Source organism: Cydia amplana, chromosome 27 (assembly GCF_948474715.1).
Source record: "Cydia amplana chromosome 27, ilCydAmpl1.1, whole genome shotgun sequence".
NCBI lineage: Eukaryota > Metazoa > Arthropoda > Insecta > Lepidoptera > Tortricidae > Cydia > Cydia amplana.
The window spans coordinates 4,960,172-4,983,047 of record NC_086095.1 but is presented as its reverse complement, the minus strand read 5'-3'; the positions used below and the strand labels follow the sequence as shown (position 1 = coordinate 4,983,047).

At 35.9% G+C, this 22,876-nt stretch overlaps 2 protein-coding genes across 2 annotated transcripts; both read left to right on the top strand.

The window, feature by feature from the left end:
• The first annotated feature begins 9,136 nt into the window (after nt 1–9,136).
• On the top strand, nt 9,137–12,393 carry LOC134660368 (zinc finger protein 501-like). Its single transcript, XM_063516100.1, has 5 exons — nt 9,137–9,149; nt 9,394–9,432; nt 9,858–9,911; nt 10,091–10,177; nt 11,114–12,393. The coding sequence occupies exons 1-5, from the start codon at nt 9,137–9,139 to the stop codon at nt 12,391–12,393; spliced, it is 1,473 nt and encodes a 490-aa protein (XP_063372170.1).
• Nucleotides 12,394–14,203: 1,810 nt separating this feature from the next.
• On the top strand, nt 14,204–21,112 carry LOC134660421 (zinc finger protein 260-like). The gene is made up of 8 exons (XM_063516161.1): nt 14,204–14,380; nt 15,069–15,195; nt 15,699–15,749; nt 16,323–16,346; nt 16,598–16,636; nt 17,071–17,124; nt 17,546–17,632; nt 19,830–21,112. The coding sequence occupies exons 1-8, from the start codon at nt 14,240–14,242 to the stop codon at nt 21,110–21,112; spliced, it is 1,806 nt and encodes a 601-aa protein (XP_063372231.1). The 5' UTR covers nt 14,204–14,239.
• Nucleotides 21,113–22,876: the final 1,764 nt, after the last annotated feature.

Genomic DNA, 22,876 nt, shown 5'->3' with positions numbered 1-22,876 from the left:
GAAGGTGGAGCAGTGGTTAACATGCGAGTATATTTACAAAGTTGGCTAATCCACGAAAAGTGTTTACCTCAGCCTCATCAGTCATTCTTATTTCATTTTGAGCATCATATACCTACTGACCACCAACAGTTAATTTTTATTTTATTAGTTTACCATACGTAATTGTTACGTAGACACATATAATGATTAAAAAATAGAAATTTCTGACCTAGTACACTAGGTAATAACAATAAACTGGGTAATAACACTGATTTTTGATCAAAATTATAAACAATCCTTTTAACGTTAATTTGGGAATTTTGAGATATTGACATGACACACTTAAATTTATGCACTTTGCGACAGTCAAGTAAGATTAGATTAAGTGTACCTACATAGACTTTTCTAGTAGTTTCTTTTACTAGACCTCGGAAAAGCCTAAATGAAGGGTTAATACGTGGCTTTAAATTAGAAAAGGGTTCTTATAAATGCACCTGAAGCATAAGGACCCTTCTCGATGGAAAGCCACATATTTTAACAGTCTATTTGTGGAGGTTTTGTCGTAATATATTCCACCTCAAACGTTAAAATTACAAGGTCAATATTGACGAATGAGGTGTCAATCAATTCGCCTTTTATCACCCGAGTCACTTAGGCAAAAAATTAACAGACTTCCTAAAAAGCAGAAAGACACCAGATACGAAACCAGATTTTAGTTTTTCGAATGTTTTATTTTACAATTGACAAGGTTAAGTTAATAATTAATAGAATTACCTATGTGATTGTAATGTCAAATGTAATGGGTTGATACCTAAATAAATAACTTTTTTTTAAAGTAGGTATGCGCTAGGGCCAGGGGTCGGCAAATCGCATGCGGCTCTTTGGACCCGCAATTGCGGCTGTTTAAATTAAACTTCTCGATATTATCATAGGAAATAAAGAAAACATTCATTCTAGAAACGGACAGTTAATTTCAATCCCCATACAAAAATATGAGAAGTGACCGAAATACCGCAATTTCGGATACTTAATTAATAAGTATAAATTTTTTGTTCAATCTCAATGTTTAGTCGCAAGTACCAGTATTTTAGGTTGGTAGACGCAGTGGCGTAACTAGGGGGGGGCTGGGGGGGGCACGTGCCCCGGGCGCCGTCCAAGGGGGGGCGCCAAAATGGGCAAAAGACCTCCCATAGAAAATGGACCAGTCAAAATGTAGGAAACAGTCTAATTTTTTTTTCGCGACTTAGGGGTTGGTCTCATAGTAAAAATTGCTCAGTATAATCCCAAAACCTCCCTGGCAACGGAAATGCAGTTATTTTTTATCCACTTTGTATACAGGGTAGTCCAACCAAATCTTAACGTCAAAAATTTTTTTTAGAATCCTCGTCGTTGGTTATCAGAATATACCCCATGTATGTTAGCCGATTTTTCGTAGTTTCCAAGTTTAACTTTTGTTAAGAAATTCCGGGGTGAAGCTTTGCGTTGCTTTTATGCCTTCCAATAATTGTTCGTGGTATTTGCACTGATAACATGATATAGCGATGGGCAAGTGACCCCATAAAATAATAGTAGAAATAACAAAACAGGATTTTTGTAATGAATTACTAATTTGGAAGCTTTCCACCTCACTTCCTTTGACCGGCGACTCTGACAAATTATGACTATTAAGTATCACTTTTTTGACCTTTTAAAAAAACGGGTCTAGCAGTTTCTAAAATAACCAAAAGTCCTTGAAATCGCTTTTATTTTTTATTTATAGGTAAGGGCAACATCTAAGCTTGACATGCTTGAACGTAAAAGTTTGTCTTTTTTTCCCAACTCAGCCAAGTGAGGATGCTGATTTTTTTTAGCAACTGCGCCGTTTGTGAAGGATTATGTTACAAAAAGAAATATTCAAAAAAGCTCAATAGTTTTTTTTAATAAATAATTTCTTCACCCCGGAATTTCTCAACAAAAGTTAAAAGTAATAAAAATAAAAATCATAATTCGAAAACTACGAAAAGTCGGTTAACATACATATTCTGATAGCCCACAGCGAGAGTAATCAAAAAAAATTTTTTGGGCGGCAAGATTTGGACCAACCTGTATAACACATGCCGTGCCAACATCGCTCGTTCTGTGATACTAGAATGCCGTGAAAAACCTGTATCAGGTATTGAGAGCATTCTATCCAGAGTTTCGGTGTGGGATCGGGAGAATTTAGTCCAATTCAATCCCACCAAGGCTCAATTTTGCGCGTTTACCGCTAAGAAAACCTCATTTTTCATCTTCCCATGTCAGGGAGTATTGGGAGCCTCGGTGTTGACATCTCCATCAGTGACGTCCAATAATTTCGTAGCCACCTTGCTGGGTAGGCTGTGCTCGTATCCAAAAAACTCGGTGTGCTCAATAAAGGGAGGCGATACTTTACTCTGGGGCAGACAGATCCATAGGCGTACCCACGGTGGGGCAAGGTGGGGCAGTTGTCCCACCCTGGTCTCTGACCATAAGCTAAGAATCTCTGTTTCAACCGTAGCCTGTTACAACGTCCCCAGCCTACCCTACTTCTGACCCACCCCTTAAAAAATGCTGCGTACGACCATGGACAGATCCCATATAATGAGTACTGCTGTCACCTATGGGCAGGAGCACCTAGATGCCACCTTGGTCCCTTCAAATTAGTCCAAAGGCGCGCTATGAATAGTCTACGATCCCAAACTTACAAGGGATATTGAATCTTCAAGTCTAAGGAGATCTCCAAAAAAGGAGTGTATAAGTTTTAAAATGGTCGGCAACGCGCATGTAACGCCCCTGGAGTGTAGACGTCCATAGGATGCGGTGACCACTTACCATCAGGTGAGTCGTAAGCTTGTTAGCCACCGATGGACTAAAAAAAACACTTATTTGTCTACTCTAAATCATAAGTAAAAAGTAACCTTTCGTTAGTTCATTTCGTTGGAGGGGGGCGAAAATTTGGTGCCTGCCCCGGGCGCCATATCCTCTAGCTACGCCACTGGGTAGACGTGAAAACATACCTGCCGATGCTACATAATACGGGTATTGTGGTTTCAGTGTCCAACAACTGAATACTTACTTATCGATAATGTGAACAACACAATGCTTTTATGTAGGTCGTGCAGGTTTAAACATATTAGCCATGCGACGGCGAGATGGAAAGTCAAGAGTTCGTGTTTCGTATAGTAGTTGCCATTTGAAACTAAAAGCTATCAACGCGCTCGACGTGGCAAAAAATATATTTGTGGCCAATGGACATCGTTTATCTTATCAAAATGGTAGTAAACAAGCGTAAGGGCTCATTTAGACGGTGCGAGAACTCGCATGCGAGTTTCATTACATTGCAGGTTTTGATCGGTCGGTTGAATTGGACGTAACCAACAGACCGCAATGTAACGGCTTCTTTTAAATCAGCCCCAAGGGCTAAATTAGACGGCGCGCGAACTCGCATGCGATTTTAGTTACGTTGCGGACTGTTGGTTACGTCCAATTCAAAGGACCGATCAAAACCCGCAATGTAATGAAACTCGCATGCGAGTTCTCGCATCGTCTAATTGAGTCCTAAGGCTCGCCTGGTGGTGAACGAACACCACAGCCTATGCACGCAACATACCCCCAATATCTACCCCTATTTTTATATTAAAATAGGCACTTAGACAGAAACGGTCAAGGAAATAATTGGAACCATGTCAAAGTGACGGAAATTTTAAGAAATCCCTACTACTTATATTTGACCTAAGTACTTGTCTGATATGGATTTCACAGTGCAATCGTTTTCTCCTGATAGTGGGTAGATTTAATGTGATAAATATTTGAGATTCAAATAATAGGTACATACCTATTTTACCCCATAAGGGTAGCTAATCATAAATGAAAACATTAAACAAAAACCAAATTGAATTAACCTTAAAAGAGAGCTATAAATAAACGATTAAGCGAGTCATAAATTACTCAATCCATCAATAATTTGATAAAGTAACATTCCACTGATTGCTCAACCACATTATAGACAAGGCTGTATGCAAGTGCCTTAGTCTTAAGCCTTAGAGGAAAATTTCAAAATAATCCGCCCGTCTTACCTTTACGTTCGATTAACAGCGAAAATTTTCTAAATCAAGCAACGCGCGCTCACAAAGTCGTTAATTTTAATTTCACAACACGCACTAAAACACAAAATACACTGTGAATTTTGACAGCTGTCAGTGATTTTTTTTTTCGCAAATCAAGTCTGGTCCACAGACGTGCGGTAGTATGGAGACCGCTTTAGTAACTGTGGATTGCTTGCTTGACCACTTTCGAAACTACAGTAATGTTTACAAACTTATTGGGTAAGCCAATACACAACTTTTCTTTCCTATTACCAACAAATTAAAGTATTAAACCGCGTGGCAGGTGTGTATTTATTTATGGTGATCGTTCCCGCTGTTAACTTTTGACGTATAGGTATTTAAGTGAAGAATCAAATATAGGTCTTAACCGCTTACGTTAAAGATTACGGGGGTTTTGGATGTAGAAGAAGATATCGCGATATCGATTAAGGTTGCATATGTATTTGCATCGATTCTTATTTTAAGTTTATTCCTATATAAATATAACATGACCTACATTGGACCAGGATATTCAGAAATATTTATGCCCTAAGCCCTGCACCTAATAATAGTACTAATTAGTACCTACTTTTTTAGTTGTAGTTTATATTTTTAATTTTAATTTAATATTGTAATATTGTAATGAAATGTAATGGGTTTATACCTTAATAAATAACATTTTTATTTATTTATGTATGAGTATGACTCACGTGAGCCAGTCGGTAGCATATATTTTAATTAATTAATAGTAATACAGTTTGGTACTTAGTTTACGATTTTAAGAACATAAATAGAAAAACTACCCTCAAAAAAGCACCGCCTCATAAAATGCAGGCCGCTCGTCTCGGTCCGGCTTGTAAAGGCCATAGGTCTGTTAGCGTTAATGAACTGTAGGGGTATAGGCAGGTAGGCAACACAAGAGCCTCCTACGCAAGCCTCAAGCCTGTGAGGCCCTGTACTAGGTACAGCTAGTCGACGTCAAAGATATGTTCACATTTTTCGCCTTATTACAAAGTAATAGTAAGGTTTTCCACCTTGTCTTCTTCTTCTACCTAGCGTTATCCCGGCCTTTGCCAGGGTCCGCTTTCCTACTTGCTTTCCTCCACTTTGCGCGATCCTGAGCGTCGTCTCGTGTGGGCCCGTTCACGCTCATATCTGCTTTCACGACATCGAGCCATCGCTTTTTTGGTCTGCCCTTGGGTCGGGGGCCGTCAAGGGCTAGTTTAAGGCATATGTTTCCTACGTAGTCAGGTGGCCTGCGACAAACGTGGCCGAACCACCGGAGGCGACTTTCTTGGAGCTTCTCTGCTACGTCACGGACTGCGAGGCTGCCGCGGATGTACTCGTTACGGATACGGTCAGCGCGCGTAACGCCGCACATCCACCGCAGCATCTTCATCTCTGTAACGTGAAGCTCCTGAACGTGCCTTCCAAGAACCGGCCACGTCTCGGCGCCATAAAGTAGGACTGGACGGATAATACACTTACCACGGTTTTCCACCTTGTAAACATATTTTTACGTCGACTGTACGTATCAGTTGGGTCGGGTGACAGAGCTTCCGCAGGCGCGTTTAATGGCTCCTTTACACGATTGGCTAGCGCCGGCCACTCCAAGGGACGCAGCCATGCGATAGAATGAGATAGCAATATCACTTGCTCCCTCTAACGCATAAATGCGTCCCTTGGAGTGGCCGGCGCTGGGCCATCGTGTAGAGGAGCAATAAGTACAGTTGAGCTGCTACACCCTAATAGCTAGCCACGATTTGCATTGCGTTAACCGTCAAAAGTATGCATGTCTAACGCCGGCTGTTAAACTTAATACTTAACAACAATTTAATATATTTTAATGCCTGTAAAAACATATTGGCAAAGAGTTGTCATGATATTATTTCGCACACAGTTATCGTAGGAGAAAAAAATCGAAAATAACGCAGTCACGCGGTAACAGACTACGTAGTGAATTAATAGTTTCCGTAAAATAAAGTATCCAATACACGTGTCGGGTTCCTTATTTTTTTATGGAACCCAGTTACTACTGTCATAACTTTTCATAAGGCAAAAATCTAAGTATCCGACGTCGCAATCGACAAAACTTTAAAAGTACAAAACGTCAAACAACTGCGCTGTCAACAAACTAGTGAATCGGGATTGTTGAAAATTAGTAAAAATATCCGATTCATACAGTGTTATCCACGTTTTAAGTGGCTCACCTTTAAATTAGCTTAATAATGACGGAAATCTGGAGTTTAGATGCACTTTGTCGATGTTGTCATGCAGACGGCGATTTCAAAGATTTACGATCAGTGTATGTTTCCGATAATGGGCCTGAAAATTATCTTAACATGTTACTCGATACCTTGGGAGTCACGGTAAGTAGTTAATAATGAGAACACTAGTTATTTAGGTGAATTACTTAAGTTATACGGGATATTGCGTCAATGCGACGAGTTGCAAGTCTTGGCAAAGGATTAAAAAATGATTTTTTTTGTAAATAAACTGAGATACGTATTTTATTCGATTTTACAAGCAAGTTGCGCTGTGTTATAGCATGCACGTAATGCTAAATTTTGATTATATGCTAACCAAATCAAATACTTAGTAAATAACTGCTAATAGGGTTCTAAAATATCAGTATAATTCTCAAGTTAATTTAGCTCCACGAAAGTAGGACTTTGAAGTAATACTAAGCATGTTAACTCTTGCTAATTCGAATCAACTCTTCTGTATCTATATAAAGTGTCATTCAATAGAACTTGCTAACTATGTAAACAAACCGCCATACTAAAATTGACACTGAACGTCAATTTACTAGTAACTTTTGTTTACATAGTTAGCAAGTTCTATTTAATGACACTTTAGTTGTGTTGATAGTCTATTGGTATGCATTGATTTGATTGCTTAAATAACACCACTTTATTACTTACTTGATCGTAAAACCCACTACTTTAGCCAAAACATTTAATTGTTTCTTGTGATTTTTTTGGGTTTTAGCATTGACACATTTGTTCTGTCAGATAAAATTGAATTATTCCAATACAATAGGCGTCAATAGGGTATTTGACTGTATTTCAAATAAATTATGCATGAAATAAAGCACCAGAAGATAAATAGAAAAACGTTACTTTTAGACACTATTTATATTTTAAAACCCGTATAAAACTAAAAAGAGTAGGTAATTTGAATGTGACGTCATATGCTAGTGTTTCATATAAATTCCATAGTAGCAAAATCGTTTTGACAGTTCGGAAAGAGAAACTGATTTTAGTAGTAATCAAATACCCTATTGTAAATTTACTTCTGTTTTCAGATAAAGCCACCGTCCGTGAATGCAAGCTACTCCATCTGTGACGCGTGCATCCTGCATCTCCGCAGTGCTGCCAACTTTAAGAAGAAAGTACTGGAATGTGAGACAAAGTTTGAGGAATATTGCAAAAGTAAGTAGAAAGCTATTTTTCTATCCTTGAAAAAATTTAATGGAGACTGTCCTAACTAACTTTGCACAACTTTGAACTGAACAAAATGTGGGAGTGTCATTATAAAAATCATATTTTCATAGAAATTTGACATTAATGATGACATTGGCTCATTTGTCTTTGCAAATGACATGCAAATTTAGCTTGTTCTGACTCTTTGCGCCTAGATTCAATATGTAATTTTCTTTTTTTAAATCTGGCTGTTAGGTCTCATCTAGGGAATGCAATCCCGCATGAGGAATTCAATCCCGGTATTCAGCGGGATTGTCAGTCTCAATCCCGCAGGATCTCGGTATTTGCGGGATCCCGCAAGTTAGTATACAATTTTACGAATTGGTACTAAATTTGAAGGTTTATTTATTTATTTATTTATTAGGTTCGCCAACAGGTGCAATACAAAAAATACTTATAAATAACAAATTATAAAATAATATTGCTAGAGTATTCACCCAATTACAGGCAAACACGGCATGCTTGTAACAGATGTTGCTTGCATATGTTTAAAATTAAAACAACAAAAAGTAAAAAAATGTAGAAACAGTAGGTACATTGTGTATTAAGGGCGGTAAACAAGAATTTACAAACGAGATGTGAATTGAAGGCAATAATAATAATTAATAACACGAGTTCGTAATTCCTGTCCCGTAGCGCACGCAATGTTTGATGATGTTGTTTTTCATCACACTTGTGAAGAAAAAATGTTTATATTTGAATATTTAATCAAAACAAATATTACCCTAATTATTATTGAATTGTCTGAAAAAAAAAATTATTTTATTATTCAATGCACAAGGTAGCAAAAAATAGACAAAACCGGGCAAAATTCGTTTCCGTAATCTTACCCCCTTTCTCTACAGATGCATCTGATCTACGCTCCGTGAAGCATTTTCGCCAGTAGGCGCGTGTCCGAGCACGTTTTACTTGTAGTAACACGTAAGAAGCACATCGCTCCTCAATCCCGCAAATTACGCGGGATCCGGCTTAATTTACGTGCGGGATTAATTCCGCAAATAGCATGCGGGATCCCGGTATTTCGGGATCCTGGTATCCCGGTATTGCATTCCCTAGTCTCATCTAGTTCTAGGTCTCTCATAATATACCTACTTAAATCTATTGATTTTTGTACAATTTTTATAGAATCCTGGTTTTGGCTCCTTCCTGATTAAGAATATACATATGGAAATATTTTCTTTATATATTTAAAATAAAATTTTACTTTCAGATGAGTTGTCACAAACAAACTATGATATAAAGACTGAACTAGAATATTTAGGTAAGTGAACAAGTGTAGCATTTACTTTTATCATATACAAAGAAGAAGAAGAATTTGATTATTGTTTATAGGTGGTCACTAAGGCTACATTTGTTGGGTACATATAGTTTGTTTTTTTTAGCATTAGATAAAGACTACGCGATCTTGACGTGTCTTTTAATTGAAAAACGCTTTTTAAAAATCAGTAACTATTACTTATGAAAGCAAAAGAATGTAAACAATCGTATATGATTCATAATTGTTACATATTTGCCGTGACTTATTTTTCATATATTAAAGATTTGTGCCAGAATGATTCCAAATATTTGTTTCAGATTACTCTGATAACAATGATTTTGGTAAGTAATTTTGTATTTTATAACATGTATCTTGTATAATGCAGCATGCAAAAAAAAACTGCAGACTCCGTGTGTCATATCATACATTTTTGTGTGCTGTGTTGTGCAAGATATTTAAATATGACTGTACTTTTGATTCTGCTCGTATAATTTATTCTTATACTACTGAAGCATTCTTCACTTTGAGTTATTTTGTTGGCTAATAATATTTCCTAAAACACATATTACTAAAAAAAATCTTATTACAGGTGATGATATTGAAGACCAAGGCATTAGTCAAAATTCAGGTGGGTATAACTATTTCAAAAATAAACTACATAAAATAGGGGTCACGTTTTATGCAATAAACTTTAAACAAATCAACTTTAGTATTAATCTATGTTAGTACTTACTTTTTAGTTTTGTAATGACTTTATAGATAGCCATAATTACTTTTTACCAACAGCCTCAGTAAAATGGGTAGTAGAAAAAACTATTAGTGCCTTCGCCAATTCTTAGGATTTGTTGCCAAGCGGACCTCAGGCTCCCAAAATGACGGGACGGGATGACGATTTAGTTCCATTGTCTATTCTATTCTGCAATGCTGTAAATTATCGAATTATTTTAGAAATACTTTCATTTTTATACGGGTAGTTCAACTATTTATATTTTACATATTACTTATTGCACTTAATTCTAATTTTCATGGTAAATAACCATGTCTTTTTTACAGAATTCACCGCAACTATCAAGAAACCAGTAAAAAATATTAAGAAAGAAAAAGAATGTGAGTATTATTTTACACATTTTTTTTAACGAGATTATTTATTTAACTCCAGTGTTTACGTAAGCTGTAATTTCTTATAACAAGTTGGAATTTAATACAATAATACGAGTATTCTTTACCTTTACTTTTCTCTATTTCGTGCAAATAAAAGTTTTTTTTTTACTTATTTTGTGTTTCAGCTGACAACAATCACTTAGAATTGACAATAGACGTGAAACCGAAGATAGAGGGCAAGCCGAGAAAGAGAATCAAGTCGTCCGTCAAAGGTAGGTACTATAATAGTATATTCTGCCCTCCAGGCGGAAAACGTCAACTTTCAACCCGCTGCGCTAAACGAAGATGGCGCTTTCTAGGAAAGAAAAATAGTATGCACACCTCGTATAGTATGTAAGAAAGACTCAGATCTCATATTTGTTAACCTCGGCCGACAATTACATATCGGGAGGAACAGAATGGAAGACTTTTATGCAAACGGAGAATTGTTTAGGCTATTTATGTACTTTATTTTTCGCTTATTAATCAATATAATATATTATTAATATATTATTTATTTAATATTTCTAACCGTCTTTGAGATAGTTTGTTAAACATTAGTGCAATCTGTATGTTTAAATTCAGCCCTAGCAAGTAGATCCTATGAATAACATGACATATATGAGTCAATTTAAAATGTAAATAATTTTGTACTGTTTGTTATGTTATAAAAATATTTAATTTTATGTTTGTATTTTACAATTTAATCCAGCTTTACGATTATAACAACTTGATTGTAGATCACATAAATAACACTATCCTTTCCGCTCAGTCTCCAGAAATGTTCCACCCTGTATTCGCTAGGTTCACGACTGGTGCTGCCCTCATTTTGTCGGACTTTCCACGTTAAATCTTATGGAGTAAAATTAGTTCAAGCGGCTGCCGCTAGTACTAATAGACATTCCATAAGATTACCTGTGCTTGTGACGATCAGCGCCACTTCTCCCTCCACCGACTTTGCACATTGCCAATACATACATACATACATATAATCACGCCTATTTTCCGGAGGGGTAGGCAGAGACCACGGATTTCCACTTGCTACGATCCTGTCGTACCTCTTTCGCTTCCGTTACTTTCATAACATTCCTCATACACGCTCGCCGGTCGGCTAGGATACGATGCACAATAAAAAATATGCATTAAGTTAATATTTAAATTCCTTACAGGTAAATCATCAAAAACCAAGCCCAAAGTCAAAGAAGAGGAATCTTTAGTAGTCACCGTCAAAACGGAAACAGGGGAGCTTTACTCTTGTAAAAATTGCGGCGCCAACTATCAGAACTTGGACCAACTCAACCAACATATTAATACAGAGCATCTAAAAGGATACAAATGTATGTACTGTCCGGAATACTTTAAAAGCGAAAGGGGCTACAGAGTTCATAACCGCCTGCAACACAACGACTTAAAACCATTCCACTGCGAGCACTGCGGCAGAAAAGTGGGATCAAAAATGGCGCTACTAGATCACGTAAACTCTGTACACACTAAAGAAATCTACTACCAATGTGATAAATGTATGAAAAAATTCCATATTAAGCAAATATTAAAAATACATTTGAAGAAACATGACGGCACTTTAAGAAAATTTATTTGCGAGCAATGTGGGGTAGGTTGCAATGACAGGACCAACTTGAGATATCACGTTATGGCAGTTCACGAGAAGTTAAGGTTAAACTGTCAAGAATGTGACAAAAAATTCTCTGCCATGAAACATTTGAAGACACATATGAGGTTTCACACTGGGGAGAGACCATACGAGTGCGAAATATGCAATAACGCTTTCATTTCAAGAGACGCGTTGACTGTTCACCAAAAGGTGCACACTAACGGTGGTTACAAATGTAAGACATGTGCCAAAGTATTCCCTACTAGAGGTTTATACGCTTCTCATTACAGGAAACACTTAAGTACTAAGCCATTTAAATGTCATTTGTGTGATAAGGAATTCGCTGGTAAATACTCCTTAAATCGTCATGTATTTGAGCATACCGGCGATCGTCCATACATGTGTCCAGTCTGTGGTAAAGATTTCTCACAAAAAGCACAGCTAGCTAGACATAGTAAGATTCACGATAAGGGGGAAGTGGTTAAGGAAAAGTGTGAATTGTGTAAAAGAACTGTGCCTAATATAGAGAAACATATGCTAGCGCATAATAATAAGCCGTATCCTTGTCATTTGTGTGAAAAGAGATACCCAGAGCAGAATGCCTTAAACAGACATTTGCAGAGGCATACCGGGATCAAGCCACACAAATGTCAACTGTGTGATAAAGGGTATATTCAATTGAAAACCCTTAGAGGACATATGATGAAAGTGCACAAATTACCATTAAAAACTGAGCAGGAAGATCATTTTGATAGTGTTGTTAATACTTATACCATTGAGAATTTGAAAAGAAAGACAGGTAACCCCAATGATATTATAACCCAAGATAGGTTATGAATGAATGAAATAATGAATGAAAACACTTTGTACAATTTACCTTTTGTCGCACCTGGGTAAGCGAAACGTCCTAACGATCTCCCGTACACCGAAAAAGAAAGAGACAGGCTGCTGTTTAACGAGCATGACAAACATGAATGGAATGCAAAAATAAATTAAAAATAACAGATTTCTTGATAAGTATAGAATTAAATACGGTAGTATTTTTTGTGCTCCTTATATATGAATATAACCTAGCTATAGTTATACATCTATACTATATAATATCATTGGGTTAGATTAGAGTCTGTGCGGAAAGAGAAGAGTCGTGGAATGTATTGGGCCCCATACATTCCACGACTCTTCTCTTTCCGCACCCTTGAATTAGGTTAGCCCAAAATACGTTGATAATTTTTTTTATTAATAATTTATTTATTATTTTGGCATAATCGGTCAGTCGTTTATAAACATAGTCATGTATTTGAAACAAAATGTATTGTATTCCTTTAGTTTTAATACACAAACGCAAACGTTTGTTATAATTATCAACAATATGCCCTAGTAAAAATCTTTGTCAACGTAGTATTTGGACCAACCTGTAGAAAGAGTAAATTTAACAGATATATTCTAAGTTTTATGTATAAGGGGGTTAATCACACTTGAAATTCTTCTAGGGCTTCTAGGCGCTTTGCAGCGCCATCTAGATTAGGATTCAAAATAACTGCAATTTTAATAAAATATTATTTGTGGTCATATTTTTACTCTTGTTTTTAACGAACCATTTTTTAACTTTATCTTAGTGGAATTCGGTTTATTATTATTTGCATATAAGACTGGAGTAAAAGTAATTGTGTTTTGAAAATATATTTTTATTTTCCTTCCCTAACGAATTCTATCAACTATCAGTACATATGAGTCGTATAAGTATAAAGTTATTGATTGTGTTAATTTATAAAAACATCCAAGCTTGACTGCCGAACTAGATGGCGCCATTTGTTTAGTGACGACTGAGAACTGAATTGTCAAAATACCTTAGAGGAAAATTTCAAAATAATTCGCCCATCTTAGATTAACAGCGAAAATTTTCTAGTATGGAGACCGCTTTAGTAACTGTATATAGATTGCTTGCTTGACCACTTTCGAAACTGCAGTAATGTTTACAAACTTATTGCGTAAGCCAATCTCATCTAGCGGCCACACGTACACCATTTTAATCACCATTTTCATTCCTAACTTCGGAAATTGGCATTTTTGTGTCCGCACCTGCTGATTTGATCGGGGAATCAAATTGGCGTTTGCGTCCGCACGGCCTAATTCAATCGGAAAATTTCATCAGATTGGCGAAATATAAAATTGTCTCGTCTGGACTCCACTTAAAAGTATGCATGTGCATGTCTAGCCTCGGCTGTTATACTTAATACTTAACAACAATAAAAATACATTCAATGGCTGAAAAAACATATTGGCAAAGAGTTGTCATGATATTATTTTGCACACAGGTAGGAAAAAAATTGTCGAAAACAACGAAAGAAAGTATATTAGAAAACTACTCAGTCCAACGCAGACACAACGCGGTAATAAACTACGACTACGGAGTGAACGTTTCCCTAAAATAAAGTATCCAATACACGTGTCGGGTTCCTTATTTGTGTATGGAACCCAGTTACTACTTTTATAAGGCAAAAATCTAAATATCCGACGTTGCAATCGCCTAATCTTTAAAAGTACAAAACGTCAAACAACTGTGCTGTCAACAAACTAGTGAGTCGGGATTGTTGAAAATTACGGAATTATTATTGAGTAAAAATATCCGATTCATACAGTGTTATCCAAGTTTTAAGTGGCTCATCTTTAAATTAGCTTAATAATGACGGAAATCTGGAGTTTAGATGCACTTTGTCGATGTTGTCATGCAGACGGCGATTTCAAAGATTTACGATCAGTGTATGTTTTCGATAATGGGCCTGAAAATTATCTTAACATGTTACTCGAGACCTTGGGAGTCACGGTAAGTAGTTAATAATGAGCAAACACTAGTTATTTAGGTGAATTACTTAAGTTATAAGGGATATTGCGTCAATGCGACGTGCTGCAAGTCTTGGCAAAGTATCAAAAAATGGTTTTTAAGTAAAAAAACTGATATGCACTGTTTCGAGTTTACAAGAGAACGAGCTGTGCTGTGGCATGTACGTGATGCTGAATTTTTAACACACTTTTATTAGGTCGACCTGTATGTAACTATGTAAATTTGACTCACTTCCCGACTACCAGTGAAGCTGAAAATTTGCATACACATGTAAGTCGGGTGACAATGCAATATTATGGTACCATCGAGCTGATCTGATGATGGAGACAGGAGGTGGCCATAGGAACTCTGTAATGAAGCAACGCAACCTAATTGTGTTAGGGGTTTTTAGAATTGTCTCGATGAGTCTTAGTTGTCTGTCGTAAGAAAAGTACAGTCAGCGATAAAAGCTTGTACCAAAAATGAAATTTTTGCCAAAAACTTATGTATATAGACAAACCAAATCAAATATTTAGGAAATATTACGGTATAAAGAGTTTTCATTATATAGAGAGAAATTACTATTAAAGTAAAGCAACTAAAGCCAACAAATGTCGACGTTATAGGCAGTGAGTCGTTATATTATATCGAGTGACGTTATATAGAGTTTACACTGTACTTATGTTTTCAGATAAAGCCGCCATCTGTGAATGCAAGCTACTCCATCTGCGACGCGTGCATCCTGCATCTCCGCAGTGCTGCCAACTTTAAGAAAAAAGTACTGGAATGTGAGACAAAGTTTGAGGAATATTGCAAAAGTAAGTAGAAAGCTAATTTGCTATCTTTAGAAAAAATTAAATGGAGACTGTCTAAGCTAAATTAGCACAAAATTGAACCAACAAAATGTGGGAGTGTCATTATAAACAATATTTTCATAGAAATTTGACATTAATGATGACATGAGCTTGGTCTGACTATAGGTCTTATTCATTACCTAATATCTGGGTGACCGAGCTTTGCTCGGAAAACATATAAATCAAAAATGCGCGTTTTCCCAGAGATTAGACCTAGCTAGGTTGACTTTTTGCCCCCGAAAACCCCCATATAGCAAATTTCTTCGAAATCGTTAGAGTGGTTTCCGAGATACTCAAAATATATATATAAATAAATAAATATACTAGAATTGCTCGTTTAAAGTTATAAGATACTAAAATCTATTGGATTTTTGGACACTAGCACAATTTTTATAGAGTCCTGGTTTTGGCTCCTTGCTGATTAAGAAAATTTTCTTTATATATTTAAAATTAAATTTTACTTTCAGATGAGTTGTCACAAACAAACTATGATATAAAGACTGAACCAGAATATTTAGGTAAGTGAACAAGTGTAGCATTTACTTTTATCATATACAAAGAAGAAGAATTTGTTTAATTTTAATAACAAAACTTCCGTGAGACAAAGACATATTAAATATATTAAAAACGGGTCACTCACGTATTTTAAGTCGAAAAACGCTCGACATGTTTCACTTCGTACCGAGAAGTACGCAAGCTCCTGATGACACTTCTCAGTACGAAGTGAAACATGTCGAGCGTTTTTCGACTTAAAATACGTGAGTGACCCGTTTTTAATATATTTATGTAATTTGTTTAATGTTTATAGGTAGAAGTAAGTAGTCACTAAGGCTACATATTATGGGTATACAGTTTGTTTTTTTTTAGCATTAGAAAAAAGACTACGCGATCTTGACGTCTTTTAATTGAAAAACGCTTTTAACAAATTAGTAACTGACTAACTAACTAATAAAAGCAAAAGAATGTACATGAATATATAATCGTATATTCTGATTGATAATTGTTACATATTTGGCGTGACTTATTTTTCACATATTAAACACTAATATTAACAAGATTTGTGCCGGTATAATTCCTAATAATTGTTTCAGATGACTTCGATAACAATGATTTTGGTAAGTAATTTTGTATTTTATAACATGTATCTTGTATAATGCAGCATGCAAAAAAAACTGACAGACTCCGTGTGTCATATCATATATTTTTGTGTGCTGTGTTGTGCAAAATATTTAAAGATGACTGTACTTTTTGATTGTACTCGAATAATTTATTATTAATTTATTCTGAACCATTTTTCACTTTGAGTTATTTTGTTGGCAAATAATATTTCCTAAAACACATATTACTAAACATTTTCTTATTACAGGTGATGATATTGAAGTCAAAGACGATAGTCAAAATTCAGGTGGGTATAACTAGAGCTATTTCATAATTAAACTAACACAGACGTCATGTATTATGCAATTAACTTTAAAAGAAATCAACTCAAGTATTACTCTATGTTAATACTTACTTTTTAGTTTTATAATGACTTTAAAGCTAGCCACAATTATTTTTTACCAACAACCTCAGTTAAATGGCTATTAAAAAAAACTATTAGTGCCTACGCCAATTCTTAGGATTACTTGCCAAGCGGACCCCAAGCTCCCAAAATGACGGGACGGGATGACTATTTAGTTCCATTGTCTATTCTATTCTGTAATGCTGTAAATTATGGAATGAAATTTATTTTAGAAAAAGTCTCATTTTTATACGCGTAGTTCAACTATATTATTTTAACTTATTACTTATTTCTCATAATTCTAATTTTCGTGATAAATAACTCTGTCTTTTTTACAGAATTCACCGCCACTATCAAGAAACGAGTAAAAAATATTAAGAAAGAAAAAGAATGTAAGTATTTTTTATAAGCTTTTACATTTTTTTAACTGATTATTTATTTAAATCCAGTGTTTACATAAGCTGTAATTTGCTATAGCAAGTTGGCATTTCATACAGCAATATGTATTGCTTTACCTTTCTCTATTTCATGCAAACAGATAAAAGTCTACATTGTGTAACTGTATATATTTACGGCTGGGCTGGCATCGAGTCAGGTATTTATATTTTACACTAGCGACCCGACCCGTCCCGACTTCGCACGGGTTAACAAATTATACATAAACCTTCCTCTTGAATCACTCTATCTATTTAAAAAAACCTCATCAAAATCCGTTGCGTAGTTTTAAAGATCTATGCATACATAGGGACAGGCAGACAGCGGGAAGCGACTTTGTTTTATACTATGTAGTGATGTACTTATTTTTTGTTTCAGCTGACAACAATCACTTAGAATTGACAATAGACGTGAAACCGAAAATAGAGGGCAAGCCGAGAAAGAGAAACAAGTCGTCCGTCAAAGGTAGGTACTATAATAGTATTTTCTGCCCTCCGGGCGGAAAACGTCAACTTTCAACCCGCTGCGCTAGACAAAGTTGGCGCTTTCCGGCTCCGTCGGAAAGAAATATAAAGTCCGTCAACCAAATCTTGTCAGTAGTAAAAGGCGGCAAATTTGAAAAATCGCGGGTTAGCAACACTGTGTTCAAATAATTCCAAAACGCGTGTCATCTGTGTTTTATCTGTGGAATGTGGACCGTGAATGACAGCCGTCACCTTATTTGTTTTCATTTGGTTTTCATTCTGAATCGTTTCTGTTTCAAGAGATATTTCTGCTGACACCATTAAATACCAATACATTAAATAAGAATAAGCAAAGCTAAGGGGCCTACAATGTACAATCATGCTCGTTGATGGTAAACATTACTAAAAATTGAGGTTATGACTTGTCTTCGAAAGAGTTCTTCCAATACTTGTATTGGAAGAACTCTTTCGAACTTTTAAGATTATGTTCAGTTTTTTTGTTTTAGGGTTAAAAGGCATAAATAAAATTAAAACGTATGCCTAAATCTATCCAACAAGACCATAAATTGTGTCCTGGAAACCGTCCATAGGCCCACATGTCTAATATTTTCAGCAATCAGTTGTGACTATTTACAAAGGTAAACCTTTTAAACAGTATTAAGAGCCTTGATTATATCGCCGTTCTTTCGCAATATCTACCTAATCCATACATGTTTGTTGCAGGATTAAATCTTGCCCAATATAAGGCGTTCGTAGTAGGTAGTATCTTTTCAGACAATACTTACCTATGGCGGTTTATGTACGTGTACAACGCAACCAAGTCGAAAAGTGACCCTTATCTTATTTACCTTTAAATTAAATAAACACCCAAATATCAGTTGTTTTATTTTTAATATGTATATTGTACAATATATACCAATCAAAAAAATTACACAGGTATGTCATATTCATCCAGAACAGTACACTAATTTACATTAACAAGTGGCATATTATATTGTAAATAACAAATATATGCACTATCTAATTATCTGCATTTTGATATGATTTTATTTTAGTAAACTTAGAAGACATAGATAGGGAACAAAGAGAATATAAGCACTACAATAGGGAGTTGTTTTTGATATCTTCAAATTTGTTCATCATTTTGATTAACATTGTTTTATCATCGCTTTTAAATTGTCCGTCCATGTTTCAATTTTTTTCAATAAACCGCGAGTGACAATTTGAATTGACGTACGCAGGGCGCGCTCAGCGGAAAAAAAAACTGTTGGTTCGATGTACATTGCTGCTTTTCTTAGCGCAATACTGCTCTTTGAGTGTTGCCCTACTTTAGTTTGCTTTACATTGCTACTGACAAGATTTGGTTGACGGACTATAGTATGCAATATGCATACCTTGACAAGTAAATAAGAACTCTCAGATTTCATATCTGTTGGCCTCGGCACCCGGCAGACAATTACATATGTATACTTAATGAAAATACAAAATACAATGCAAATTAAAAAATACGCATAAAGTTAATATTTAAATTCCTTACAGGCATAGTCTAATAAAACATGGTCTCCTCTTCCCAGTCTGACACAAGCCTACGTCACAATAACATTGCCACTTTATATAGCGCTATAGCATATTATCATAATATCTCTTGGAGGATACAACTAAACGGAGTAGCCATTATCAGGCTTTCCCCTCTGTCGAAAATAGGTGGCCAACGGTCATACACAATGTATGGACTGACGTTTATCTGACATGGGTATTTTTACGTTACGCATACATTTGACGTTCCCCTCCCCCGCAAAAATCGGCAGACTGTTTTGTACAGAAAATTACAGACATGGCGTCTCCGTTTAATTATATCCTCCAAGTAATATCTGGGTGACCGAGCTTCGCTCGGAAAACATATAAAAACTCGCAAATGCGCGTTTTCCCAGAGATAAGACCTAGCTAGATCGATTTTTCGCCCCCGAAAACCCCCGTATAGCAAATTTCATCGAAATCGTTAGAGCCGTTTCCGAGATCCCCGAAATATATATATATAAATAAATAAATAAATAAACAAGAATTGCTCGTTTAAAGGTATTAGATTAGATAGATAGATAGCGCTGTCGCATGATGACGTAGGCTTGTGTCAGTCACGTGGTCAAGGTCAAGTCGGAAGAGAGTACCAGGCGGAGTATATTATTATACCATGTTTACAGGTAAATCATCAAAAACCAAGCCCAAAGTCAAAAAAGAGGAATCTTTAGTAGTCACCGTCAAAACTGAAACAGGGGAGCTTTACTCTTGTAAAACCTGCGGCGCCAACTATCAGAACTTGGACCAACTCAACCAACATATTAATACAGAGCATCTCAAAGGATACAAATGTATGTACTGTCCGGAATACTTTAAAAACGAAAACAGGTACAGAGTTCATAACCGCCTGCACCATAACGACTTAAAACCATTCCACTGCGAGCACTGCGGCAGAAAACTGGGATCCAAAATGTCGCTACTAGAACACGTGAACTCTGTACACACTAAACAAATCTACTACCAATGTGAAAAATGTATGAAAAAATTCCATAGTAAGCAAGTACTAAAGATACATTTGAAAAAACATGACGGCACTTTTAGAAAATTAATTTGCGAGCAATGCGGGGTAGGTTGCAATGACAGGACCAACTTGAGATACCACGTTATGGCAGTTCATGAGAAGTTAAGGTTGTTCAACTGTCAGGAATGTGACAAAAAATTCTCCGCCATGAAACATTTGAAGATACATATGAGGTTTCACACTGGGGAGAGACCGTACGAGTGCGAAATATGCAATAACGCTTTCATTTCAAGAGACGCGTTGACTGTTCACCAAAAACAGCACACGAAAAGTGGGTACAAATGTAAGACGTGTGCCAAAGTATTTCCTACTCGGGGTTTATACGCTTCCCATTATAGGAAACACGTAGGTACTAAGCCATTTAAATGCCATTTGTGTGATAAGGAATTCGCTGGTAAATACTCCTTAAATCGTCATGTATTTGAGCATACCGGCGATCGTCCATACATGTGTCCAGTCTGTGGTAAAGATTTCTCACAAAAAGCACAGCTAGCTAGACATAGTAAGATTCACGATAAGGGGGAAGTGGTTAAGGAAAAGTGTGAATTGTGTAAAAGAACTGTGCCTAATATAGAGAAACATATGCTAGCGCATAATAATAAGCCGTATCCTTGTCATTTGTGTGAAAAGAGATACCCAGAGCAGAATGCCTTAAACAGACATTTGCAGAGGCATACCGGGATCAAGCCACACAAATGTCAACTGTGTGATAAAGGGTATATTCAATTGAAAACCCTTAGAGGACATATGATGAAAGTGCACAAATTACCATTAAAAACTGAGCAGGAAGATCATTTTGATAGTGTTGTTAATACTTATACCATTGAGAATTTGAAAAGAAAGACAGGTAACCCCAATGATATTATAACCCAAGATAGGTTATGAATGAATGAAATAATGAATGAAAACACTTTGTACAATTTACCTTTTGTCGCACCTGGGTAAGCGAAACGTCCTAACGATCTCCCGTACACCGAAAAAGAAAGAGACAGGCTGCTGTTTAACGAGCATGACAAACATGAATGGAATGCAAAAATAAATTAAAAATAACAGATTTCTTGATAAGTATAGAATTAAATACGGTAGTATTTTTTGTGCTCCTTATATATGAATATAACCTAGCTATAGTTATACATCTATACTATATAATATCATTGGGTTAGATTAGAGTCTGTGCGGAAAGAGAAGAGTCGTGAAATGTATTGGGCCCCATACATTCCACGACTCTTCTCTTTCCGCACCCTTGAATTAGGTTAGCCCAAAATACGTTGATAATTTTTTTTATTAATAATTTATTTATTATTTTGGCATAATCGGTCAGTCGTTTATAAACATAGTATGTATTTGAAACAAAATGTATTGTATTCCTTTAGTTTTAATACACAAACGCAAACGTTTGTTATAATTATCAACAATATGCCCTAGTAAAAATCTTTGTCAACGTAGTTTTTGGACCAACCTGTAGAAAGAGTAAATTTAACAGATATATTCTAAGTTTTATGTATAAGGGGGTTAATCACACTTGAAATTCTTCTAGGGCTTCTAGGCGCTTTGCAGCGCCATCTAGATTAGGATTCAAAATAACTGCAATTTCAATAAAATATTATTTGTGGTCATATTTTTACTCTTGTTTTTATCGAACCATTTTTTAACTTTATCTTAGTGGAATTCGGTTTATTATTATTTGCATATAAGACTGGAGTAAAAGTAATTGTGTTTTGAAAATATATTTTTATTTTCCTTCCCTAACGAATTCTATCAACTATCAGGTACATATGAGTCGTATAAGTATAAAGTTATTGATTGTGTTAATTTATAAAAACATCCAAGCTTGACTGCCGAACTAGATGGCGCCATTTGTTTAGTGACGACTGAGAACTGAATTGTCAAAGTACCTTAATCTTAAGCCTTAGAGGAAAATTTCAGAATAATTCGCCCATCTTAGATTAACAGCGAAAATTTTCTAGTATGGAGACCGCTTTAGTAACTGTATATAGATTGCTTGCTTGACCACTTTAGAAACTGCAGTAATGTTTACAAACTTATTGGGTAAGCCAATCTCATCTAGCGGCCACACGTACACAATTTAATCACCATTTTCATTCCTAACTTCGGAAATTGGCATTTTTGTGTCCGCACCTGCTGATTTGATCGGGGAATCGGGCACGGCCTAATTCAATCGGAAAATTTCATCAGATTGGCGAAATATAAAATTGTCTCGTCTGGACTCCACTTAAAAGTATGCATGTGCATGTCTAGCCTCGGCTGTTATACTTAATACTTAACAACAATAAAAATACATTCAATGGCTGAAAAAACATATTGGCAAAGAGTTGTCATGATATTATTTTGCACACAGGTAGGAAAAAAAATTGTCGAAAACAACGAAAGAAAGTATATTAGAAAACTACTCAGTCCAACGCAGACACAACGCGGTAATAAACTACGACTACGGAGTGAACGTTTCCCTAAAATAAAGTATCCAATACACGTGTCGGGTTCCTTATTTGTGTATGGAACCCAGTTACTACTTTTATAAGGCAAAAATCTAAGTATCCGACGTTGCAATCGCCAAATCTTTAAAAGTACAAAACGTCAAACAACTGTGCTGTCAACAAACTAGTGAGTCGGGATTGTTGAAAATTACGG